The sequence below is a fragment of the Sinocyclocheilus rhinocerous genome, unplaced genomic scaffold (genome assembly GCF_001515625.1).
Source record: "Sinocyclocheilus rhinocerous isolate Xijiao unplaced genomic scaffold, SAMN03320098_v1.1 scaffold273, whole genome shotgun sequence".
NCBI lineage: Eukaryota > Metazoa > Chordata > Actinopteri > Cypriniformes > Cyprinidae > Sinocyclocheilus > Sinocyclocheilus rhinocerous.
The window spans coordinates 1,100,036-1,111,872 of record NW_015656360.1 but is presented as its reverse complement, the minus strand read 5'-3'; the positions used below and the strand labels follow the sequence as shown (position 1 = coordinate 1,111,872).

At 37.5% G+C, this 11,837-nt stretch overlaps 1 protein-coding gene across 1 annotated transcript in view; it reads left to right on the top strand.

Annotated features, from left to right (window-relative positions):
* Window positions 1–11,837, top strand: part of LOC107720081 (SRC kinase signaling inhibitor 1-like) — a 136,643-nt gene that overhangs the window by 78,035 nt on the left and 46,771 nt on the right. Inside the window, exons 4-5 of the mRNA XM_016527687.1 lie at window positions 4,678–4,683; window positions 9,375–9,401. Coding sequence (XP_016383173.1) covers window positions 4,678–4,683; window positions 9,375–9,401 — 33 coding nt within the window. The remainder of the gene's footprint in view (window positions 1–4,677; window positions 4,684–9,374; window positions 9,402–11,837) is intronic.

Genomic DNA, 11,837 nt, shown 5'->3' with positions numbered 1-11,837 from the left:
ATATATATTTGTTTTTTTTTATGTATGTTTATAACACTATTGTTATTCTAATTTATTTATTTATTTATTTTTTGAAAATACAGTAATTTATATTCATGGACTTCTGTAAATACACTACATGTTTATTTATTTTAGCTATTTTTAACATATTTTCAGTCTGTTGTTTAATAAGTTGATGTTGTATTAGAGATGATGTTGTGATGTTGACCGTTTTTTAATGTTATTGAAAGAAGTCTCTTATGCTAACCAACTCTGTATTTATTTGATTAAAAGTACAGTAAAAATTGTAATATTTAAAAAATTATTACAATTTAAATTAACTTTTCTTTTTTAATATATTTTAAAATGTAATTTATTCCTGTTATGTTAAAGCTGAATGTTCAGCAGTCATTACTCCAGTCTTCAGTGACACATGATCTTTCAGAAATCATTCTAATATGCTGATTTGCTGCTCAAGAAACATTTCTTATTATCATCAGTGTTAATATTGTGTATGTACTTTGAAAACTGCACACACATAGGACTGGTTCTTGGTTCAACATCCTTGCAACATCCTTAAGCTTCTGACTGGTTAATAGGAGTGTTACTCCAGTAACTACAAAAGGACATTGATTCAGGAACATACGCTGCTTGTGTAAATTACATTATGCATGCATCGAAACACTCTTACACACAAAAGATGCACAACATGGGACTTTGAAATTGTACCTATCTGAGAGGTCTTCTGAAGGAGGCATTGACACATATGACCACTCAGATCGGATTTAGCGTAGCTTTTTCACATTCTCACGCCACGTAAAACGTAAACACGTCAGACGTTTTTGTAGTGAACATGCTGAACGTCTTTGCAGAAACATGCTTATGCTGTTGCGAAGAGCAAGTCAAGCGGAAAAAAGACAATATACTGCTAGTATACACAACTCTGAGTTTTGAAACCAGCGGAGACGGCAGCACGGAATGAAGTCGCACATTCCAGCTTCCTGTGTTTCTGCCGCTGCCTCATAAAACAAAATATAATCCAGCCGGGACGGTGTAGTGCCAAATTCTGACCCCTGCCAGATTATTACCCCCTAGTATTGGTAGGTTTAGAGTTAGGTGTGGGGGACGGGTTAGGATTAGGGGTGGGGTTAGGATTAGGCAATCAGGTAGCGATTTCAACGAGGGGGGTAATAATTTGGCAGGGAGTCGAAAATGGGCACAACACCGGCAAAAAGTTGTCATGTTGTAAGACAACATCTGTATTGCAAACTGTATTGCTGTTGTTGTTTTTAGCGCAGGCATAACAACGCAACGGCATTGCCATAGAAACCAATGCAGATATTCAGTAAAACGAAAGAGCGCCACGGGACACACAAACCGGATTTGAATAGTTGCGAGATACACAGTGTGGACAGTCAGTCATCAAGATCGGATTCCAATCGGATATGCACAAAAAAATCGGATTTAGGCTGACAGTCTGAACAAGGCTATAGTGCCTGCAGTACATACAAACTCTTCAGTCACTGGTGGCATAGACATAATATCTCCCCAGCTTTCACACAGCTTGTAGAGAAGCTGTCAAAATATCATTGAAACATTTTGTAATCACCGTAGAAAACAGGCAGTTGCATGCTAGAATACAGCGAAACAGCAGCCATTCTGTGAATGGAACAACTGTTTTTTTTTTTTTATTTATTTATTTATTTTTTTTATTAAACAATACAAACATCCATAGATGTTGACAATAATTACTATAAATTGGTTAACAACAACTACTATTAGCAGGAAGTGACCTGAAGGATCAATACTGGTTTCCAGAATACGACCGTTAAAATTATACTTCATAATCCGTACTCCAGCAGAATATTCTGACCCGTGTGACAACCATATTTCATTGCCCCACTGTGACCTCCATAATTTGGTGTCTTTAGCTGTAGAGTGACTTTCCTGGAAAAAACAGAAATCTACTTTGTGCCTCTTAGAAAACAAAAATAAAGCCTTCCTTTTAACATTGTTTTTCAAACCCCTGGCATTTAAAGAAAACAAAGACAAAGACATAAAAATGAAAATATAATACCTGAAGAACTAGGTATAGAACACGATATCAATTAGAACAGAAGAAACTTCACTACAATAAGACAAAAAAGCGATAATTCGCTTGACTCTGCAACAAAGAAATTATAATAAGTATAAGGGCATGAGCAAAAGTCTGTTTTGTTTTCTTTTCCCCTTAATGACAGTTCTCTCTCACTTTCGTTCTTTCAGCCATAATGATTTAGGACCTTCTTCAAAAGCAGTCCCCTCAGTCTCATCGACAGCAAAGGATGGTTTCAATTTCAAAAGTAAATATTCCGTATTCATGAAAATTTTCCTAAACGATTAAATCTCAAAATAAAATTTAAGAATGGAGTTGAAGATCCAGCACGTGAAATAAGCTTTTAAAAAGTAACGGTATCTCTACATTTTCTAGCTCCAGACTCCAATTAGCTGAATACTACACAGTCTGTCCATCCTATCTGAAGAAAACAAAAAACCCCGGAGCAGTTCGTGCTTACCCGTGGGTATCAAGAAGGTCATCCGCTGCACTGAAACTTTGATGGCATCATTCAGCCTAACTGATCTTTGGCAGAAATCCTTTTACCGTCCACATATGCAAACGGCGGTTTGAGTCGTTCGTTCATCACGTGACAGCCCCATAAGCCCAAACCCCAAGACTTGTCAGATAAGAGGTGGTGAGCTAATCGATAGACTGAAGACTCAGGTCAACAATTAATTAATCTTTTCTGTTTCTTATAGCAGTTTTGTATTGTTTGTAGTGTGATCAACGTTTGCGTAAGTAGTAGACATATTAGGGAAGTAACACGTAACATTTTAATTATATTTTGTTAAAATGAACGAAATGACTCGAAAAAAGATTCGTTCATTTTGCTGAACGAGACTCAAAGATCCGAGTCGGTAAAATGATCCGAACTTCCCATCACTACAACTGGTTCTTATGGAAGAGGGTGACGTAATGTTGCATTCAAATATGGATGATGTCACTGCATCAAACCAGTATCAGCCAATCAGCTGTGTGCATGAAAAGAGAGAGCGAGACACCAGGTATAACAGACAAGTTTACGCTCAAGCCTTTCAAAATCCTCCTGCGCTTATGTTTTTAGAGGGATGAGTGTTGAAAAAGAGACTTTTGAACTTGATGGACAAACCTGTAAAATAAACTGATTCAAACTAATGAAATTGTTAAAAACATTATAGGAAATAAACACTGCAACCAACACAGTTTGTAAAATTAAATATTTGTTAGATATTCAATGACTCGTTTAAAAGACACAAATTTGTATTTGCTGAATAATTTGCTTAAAAAAAACACTGTAACCTAATGAAGATGGAAAATGGGAGCTCCTGTGCATCTGAGCTCAGGTTCTGGATTTTCAGTGATGCCAAAATAAAAGTCCTACTTTGGTCACTTGTGGACAGAAAAACGTAGAGGCTGATGGCGATAATCAAAAAATTCTAATTAATTGGTCTAGGTTATATATTGGTCGATCACTAGTCTCTGTTGCTCTCATCCATGCAGTAACAATGGACGACATTAAAAGAGATGCATTGCACCATAAAAGTAGTTCTTATGACTAAAGTTTAAATCGTTATTTGAAGCTTGAAAGCTACATTACTCTTATTGACTAGAATGGCCAGTACAATCATTTTGTGCAAGTATGAAAGTCATACAGATTTAAAACAACATGAATAAATGATGCAAATTTTCTTTTTTGTATGAACTACTCTTTTAAGTAGATTGGTCAATGAGCATTTTTTGTTGGCGAACAACATGACTATGATAGTCGAATACCTAGACTAGCACTGAACCAGCATAAACATGGAAACTCATGCTGGTCTAAGCTAGTCTTTTCAGCAGGGCTGTTTCGACAGTCTCTCTTTGTCTTTTCATCATCTATTTTACAGCTCTTTCATCCTCATGTATGTGATTCTCATCACAGTATATACCTGAGTGTGACATTAATGCCCAGCGAGCGTGTGAGAGATGACAGGATCAAATGAGAGAGAGAGAGAGAGAGGGGGTGGTTGGGTGAGAGACAGGTGGAGTCTATGGTTGCCAAGGCAACACCGCCATTATATGGAAACTGGTGATATCATATTGCAAAGGTCAGGCTGGAGAGAAAGAGAGGGCGAGAGAACAAGGAATAAAGAGAGAGAGTGACAGAGAAGGCAAAAAAAAAAAAACAGCGGAGAAAAAGGGGAAGGGTTTCAGAATATCTTCACCTCTGAAGGAAGACGCTTCACAGGAATTCCTCCTTATTTATTTGCCTATCTGCAGCCGTGGTGGAATAATGGAAAGGGGGAGGCGAAGAGGAGGACAAGAAGAGAGGGAGAGAGGGGACAGATGAGTGCAACGGTGTGTAAACTGGCGGGAGGAGAGTTAATTATCCTCTACCAGAGACTCCAGCACGGAAGAGTTAAAGCAGCAGCCAGTAGCCAGCCGATGCGGTAATGAATGAAATAAAGAACCTGCCGTCACATGTGCCGGAGAGAGAAAGAGAGGGCAGGAATAAGAGAATGAGTATTCTGCTCACCTGACAGCCAGCTGCTAAGACTGAAGGCATCTAGCTAGTGTGTGTGTGTGTGTGTGTGTGTGTGTGTGTAGGGAGGACGCACACTCACTAGCGCACACGCTTGCAGGTGCAGGTGAGATTTGCGCTGACGGCTTCATTTGTTTGGTTATTGCGAGACTGGTTGACGTGGTGACTACGTGCAGATGGACACTACTTGGGTTTGATTTTTGCAGGTGTGTGTGACTAGTGTGAGTGTATCTGCACGTCAGTGAGAGGGAACATGTGTGACTGTATGTATTTGTATGCGTGTGTGCATGTGAGGGAAGGAAGAGCTGTTTTGCATGCAGGTCAGGTGGTGTATAGCTACGGTAGGCTCTGGATGTCGTCTTGCTGGGCTGACACATGTTTCTCAGGTGGAGACTAATGCTGGTCACAGGATCAGATGCAATAGTATTCAGGCTTGATTGTTGTGTTTAGTGCGCATGAGAATGTGCTTTTGCTTTAATAAAGGTGGATTGGTTGTAATGCTCATTGCTCATGTATAGGTGCACATGGCGGCATTTGACTTGCAAACAAATGCCACTACGTTTCTGATGCATGCAGGAGGTGGATTTAAAGGGGACATGCTCTATTACAGTTTTAAAGGGGTCATATGATGCGATACGAAGCGTTTGAGAGAGGCGGGGCATAGAGGACCTACAATAATGTACAGTATTTGAAAAATAATGTGTTTTTTGAACATTAACGCATGTCAACATATTCTGTTACACCAAATACACAAAATAATGATCTTTAAAAAAGCATCATATGACCACTTTAAAGTATTTCATTATGTACTCCTGATTAAAGATAGTTAAGGATTATTGCAGGATTATAGTCGTAATTTATATTTCAATGCCAGTTTTAACTCTCTTAGCATTTAACAGCAAGCAGTTTAGCTGGGTTTATTGCTGTACCTTTAAGAGTACCTTTTGTAGGGTTGAGGTTAGGTTTTGTAAATAACCTCTGATAGGTTAACTTCCATGTGCCAATGGAGTTCAGTGCCTATCACAACTGGTCAGGCCATTTACACCTGATAGCAACATGTTTTAAATGTGTTTCCCGTGACCATGTGTATTCAAGACTCTAATTCTGTGACTACACTGTAAAACGGATTTTTTGAAGTTTTAAATAGAACAAAGAGTATTGGAGTACATTCTACAATAAAATACTATTTCAGGTTTTTTGAGTGAAAATGGTTTCAACACCAATTTTTTTAGTGTATATAAGTCATTTTTTAAGCATCAGTGCTTGTTGATAAAATGGCACAATATTATAAGATTTACTTTTTTAATCTCACCACAAGCATAATGCTTTGAGCAGAATTTTCTGTAACTGTATTAACTGTACTTTGTATGTGCTTTTTTTCATGTGATCTGTGTTGCTGCTTGTTGATGTCAGGCAAATTCTGCAAAGATTTCGCCCTTATTTTATTTAACCGTCAAAATAAACTTACTTTAGGCCAATGGATGATTGGCAGGATGAGATTGATGGATTAGCATTTTCAGCTGCTTCCAAATGTGGTTTGAGTGATTGAATCACAAAACGATTTGAATCCCTTTTATAGCTATATTTATTGTTGTCTATATGAAATGAATGTTAGTACCAGGTGTAAACAGAGTTTTAGTCTCCTAAATTGCCTGGGTGATTTGGGAAGGAAGCTTTGCATTCTGAAAGAAATCTGTTTTACATGATTTATCTCTTTTTTAAATGTTTCCATTCAGATGCACCCGTTTCATTTATTAACCCTTAAACATGCTGTTAATTTTCCGCTGGCAAAAGCAGCCGCTGCTTAGACAGCCATTTAGAGTTGTTTCTAAGCAACTGAGGACGCTGGCCTCATACTGCTCCATGGAATTCTGCTTGTTATGGGAAAATAACATCACCAAGCCACAGCTCACCGGCCCTGCAGTGCATAAATCCATAAGACGCTGAAGTGGCCCCTCAATTATGATCCAATATGATGGCGTCGGTAGTTGTGTTATTTCAGTTATTTATCAAAAGCTATGTCAAAGAGAGAAATTTAGGGCTGTCACATTGAAATGATTTAGGAGACTTTTCATTGCTGTGAATTTTTCACTTCCTTTGTGGTTTGGCCGGAGCCCACAGCACAAATTGAAATGGCCATGAAGGTGTGTGTGTGTGTGTGTGTGTTTCTAACTTAGCCATACTTTTCAGACAAATTTGCTGAGATATGTTGCTAGGAGTTTGCAAAAACTGACAGAATCTCATTTTGGGGGATCGTTAAAAGCATATGTGGTTCATAAATAAATATATATAAAAATATACTTTTATATATTTACTTTTTTATTTAATTTTATTTACAATATTTACTTTTTTATTTAATTTTATTTACAGTATTTACTTTTTTGTAAATTTTATTACTACTTTTTAGAGAAATGTATGCGCATCATTTAATTGTATATATTTTATATTTTAAATATGACATTATTAACTATAGAAAGACAGTAAAAATATAAATATTTAATTGATATAATTAAAAAAAAATTATAAAGTAATGTGGATGTAATTCTTGAGAGAACGTTTCTAAAAACATTTGTGGAGTTGTTGTTTTTTTGCCTTGTATCCATGCTGATAGGTGTCAGTTTAAAGTCCACTTTTTTTATTGGCCAATGAATCCTGAAAATGAAATTACTTAAATTACTTAATGCACCTTTAATTTACATATACATTTTAGGTGAAAGTTTGAGTGTGCGTGTTGAATATAAGGGATGTATAGACTGGCTACACTGTCATTCCTTTCATGCTTCAGACAATCATGTCCCACGTTATATGAGAATGCTTTGGTTTGAAAATGCTGCTGGGAGACGTTTAAAATTACGTCCTTGAGCAGGCACTTAAATCTCAAAGCTGTTCCAAAGTACGGTTTATCCCCCTGGATTGACCATCAACTGCACACAAGGCTTAGCTTTAGGCAGAAGTTCAGTACCAGAACAGGCTTGACTTTAGGCTGAAGTTCATTACCAGTAAACACCTCCTGGGAACAAAGCAATGGGTCCATCTGCTGCTCAGTAGTACCTGACATCAGGTAACCCAGAATCAATCCCTGCAGGTGAGGCCCTTCCCCCTATATCTGACCCATTTCTGTCTGGATGGGCAGATTCAATCATTAAAACAGCCAAGACGCAGAAACCAGTTAAACCTGCTTTGTAACAGAATAAACACAGGATTATCTGAGAAGGGTTGGCCAGTTTTTTTTCCAGATGTCAGCAACACAGGAACTCTGACCAACACTGAAATATAGATATTATATGATATTTGTATATGAGGTATTTTCTTTTTGGAGAGACCCTGATGCAGTGAGTGTATGCTGATGTCTTAAACTCAACTTTGTGGTGTTTGTGTGTATTCAATATAAATAAAGCACTACTGTGCAAACTCGTGCTGCTTGTATTTTTCATAGTTGGGCGTTGCCAGGATGAGCGGCACGAAGTTGAATGCAGATGATTGAGTACACAGAATATTATTTTAGAATAGAAATATAATGCTAAAGTACTGCTATATGAGCGGTGAGCTATTATACACCATTGACATCAACATCCTATTTCCAGGGAGTTCAGCAACATTTTTGGCCTTGTGTAGAAGGAAATATTTAGTTGACGTTTTTTGCTATAATATGTTTTCCTCTCTAAATGTATGTTTGTACACGCACACACTTTTAATCAGCTAACTATGTAGTCTAGACTTGGCCATGAAATATTCAAAGGTCTTGATCGATCAGGGTTGGGTTCACCAAATTAGCAGCAGTCTTGAGTTTTATTCAAAGAATATATGGGAACTCGGGGCACTTTAGGCCCTGTGGCCTTAATGAACTGAATAAAGAAAATAAACCACTTTATTAACCACACTTTTCACACTCACTAGTTTATTTAACTTGTCTTCTAATAATGTAATGTCTGTCTAGTAATACAGTGGACATACATTCATGACAGAAGAATTATTTTTAAAAATATAATTTCCACCACAGTGTCATTTCCATTTCCATCACATCTCAAATCATTCTATGGTGGAAATGACAGTGATTTAAATTACTTCTCTCTCTCTCTCTCTCTCTCTCTCTCTCTCTCTCCCTCCCTCCCTCTTTAAATAAAATTGCAACAAAAGAGTTACAGTTACAGAGAAAGTAAAGAAAGTTACCAAGAAACAAAGACAACAATATAAGACTTTCCGCATGTCTTTGACTCTCCGTAAAAGTGAAATTCACAGATGAAATGGGAGAGATAGGTGAGAGCGCTTCAGACAGCCGACCAATTTCAGTATGATTGATAGATCTGGGCATCAGGCCAAGCATAGACACAGAGGGGATCTTTTTAATTAATTTTTTTCTCATTTGCTGCAATCTTGTCAGTTAGTCAGTCAGCCAGGGCAGCTGATGGACGGATGAGAGAAAGCCTTCATGCAGACTCATTTAGAGGGCCAGCCCATTCAGAACAGCTCCTTATGATGACCAGACTAGGGGAATTATGTGCCACTGTGTCACCATGTGCTTTAATGCTATCTTTACTCTGCAAATTGCTGCATATGACTCAGCATATGTGGTGTAAAAAGTCTGTTTATTGCTGCTTATACACTACCAACAGTTTTCGGCTCAGTACGTTTTTTAATTGTATGTATTCTCTCTCTTTCTGTCTCTATTCATATTTTCCTTCACATTCTTTTATCACAAAAGATGTCTGCAGAGGGTGACTCTGTATGAGGTGTCACCACACACAGAGATAAATGTCTAAGTAACGCTCTCTCTCTCTTTTCTCTCTCTTCCCATAGCAACAGCCAAACTACTGGAGCTTTAAGGTCAGTGCTTTGATTACTTCTATGTGTGTTCTTATATCAAAAGCTTGTTCTTTTGATACCTGTTTGTGTTCTTATGTTATATGTACGTGGTATGTATTGATGTCGGTTGTAGGCCCACTTTGAATCCGCACCAAGTTTTATACAACTCACATCCCAAAAATCAACAAAGAAATGCAAAAAATGACAGCAGATTCTGTCTGGGCCGAGTAGCAGGGACACAATTGTAGCCAAAATTGAGATAAATCTGACAAAAAACCCTTTGTTGGCTCACATGGACATCCTTAAGTGTTTAAAATGATGAGTCTGTAGAAATTACAGTGAGCATCATATAAAACAGTTGAAGTCTATGGTGTTGAATAGGTTTGTATCATGTGTCAGGTGTGTTAAAGTCATTGATTTGTGGGCCATGCAGGTCTGAGGCTGATTTGTTATGATCTGCTTCACCGGTTTTTATCTTCTAAATCTCATTCCCCTGTTCTTTCTTTCTATCTCCATCTATCTCTCTTTTCCTCGCTTCCATTTTCTTACACAACTGCCCATAGAACCCATAAAAGTCTTACAGCTTAAGTCAACTTAATAGAACTGAACACAGAACTGAGTCTCTATAGATATTTTTAAAAACTAATCTTAAAAACCTAGGGAATAATACTCTACGAAAAAAATAATAATCGTAAAGCCACAACAGTGAGTATGCTGATAGGATGTTGGTTCAGAAACTTTATAGGCCTACGTACAGTATTCCATCAAATCCCTCATTATTGAACCTGTATTATATTGTAAATGATATTTATTCTATCAGGGATAAAATGTCTATTAGATGTATTAGAGATGTTGGAGGGTGTGTATAATTGTACAAGGACACAGGAAATGGCTTCAGGCTGTGATAAACAGTGTCCTTAGTGTGAGACTCAGTAATCGGATCCTCCTGATTCTGTTCATTCATATTCACTCTCACACTTATTTACTCACGTTACACTCCTCCTGTCAACGGACACTCACTTATTCTCTATGTCTAATATTAATGTCATGTTTGTTTGTTTTTTTATTTATTTGACTATCCAGATAATAAATAACATGCAGACAGCATGTTTGAGTACATTTATTTGGGACTACTGAGATCTTGCTGTAATTTTCTTCCAGAGTCTGTCGTTGTTGGGCATCTCAGTTGGGTTTTTTAATCATCATATTATTTGTTTCACTCTAGACTTTCTAGACTAATGGACTCCCTCTGACCTGACCCTTCAAATCCCTCGTAACATGTTCACCTCAAACTCTGTCGTTTATCCCATACTTAATCCTTACACTCTCTTGTCTATTAGTGTCTTCAGAATTATGGACCTTCTCTTCTCTTCTCTTCTCTTCTCTTCTCTTCTCTTCTCTCCTGATGTTTGTGTGTTCTTGTCACGGTAAGATGAATTGTCAGGTGCTTTCAGAACATTTTTTCCTTTAGGTGCAGATTCTGAGCCCTCAACAGTTGCCTGTTAAAAGCAAACGTCTCCCCTGGCTGGTTACGCCACATAAAATTAGCCTCTCTGCAAATTACTGTCAGAGTTGTGATTTGTTGGTTCTCTCATTCTCGCTGCCTTGTTCTTTGCTTTGATAACTTCTTCGTATCTAGAGGTAAAATGTGTTTTGATGTCCAAGTGCTGGTTCATTAGCATTTTTCTGTTGTTCCCTTCTTTAGCATATGTTTTAAATTGTTAGAGCTAGCCATATGCTAACAGTGAAGAGAGGGCGCAGAGCTCGTCATTGACAGTGTTGGGGAGTAGCTAAGTTCAAGTAGTGGTGCTATGAAAACATTCAGTAGCTTGACAATACCTCAGTTGTGTTGCAATTGTTCTGGCTTTTCAAGTAACTACTGTTCAGGTAGCTCTTGGAAGTCTGATGCATTAGTTAAAACGTTTTGTGAGGATGCATAAATGATTTACTCGATTCTAAATTCATCACTTTTTCATCACTGAAATGTTTTCCTTTTGTAGAAGTGAACATGTTTTTTTTTGTGAAATATTTTGCTAAATTCTGCTGCTTATCACAGTGTTTTTTGAAATTTTTATTAGTTGTTGTTTTTTGCTGTAAATCTGTGTCTACCAGTTGTTGTGTTGGCGTCAGGGTAAATATTTCTCAGATGCAACTTAGGCTGATTGGGAAAACGTGGCTGGGGTGACATTTCTGTCAAGTGCACTTCTTGCACATTTCGCAACACTTTCAAAATGAAATGTCCAGGGGTCTCATTTATAAACGTTGCGTACGCACAAAATGGGCATATAAATTGCATACACAATTTTCCAAGCACATATCGGGATTTATAAAAAATAAACTTGGCGTGAATATGTACGGACCGTACGGCCATTCTAGACCATGCGTACGCACTCTTTTTCCTGGAGTGAGAAAAGTAATGAAGTAAACAATGATTTTAAAATCTGGTTTCATTTCGAT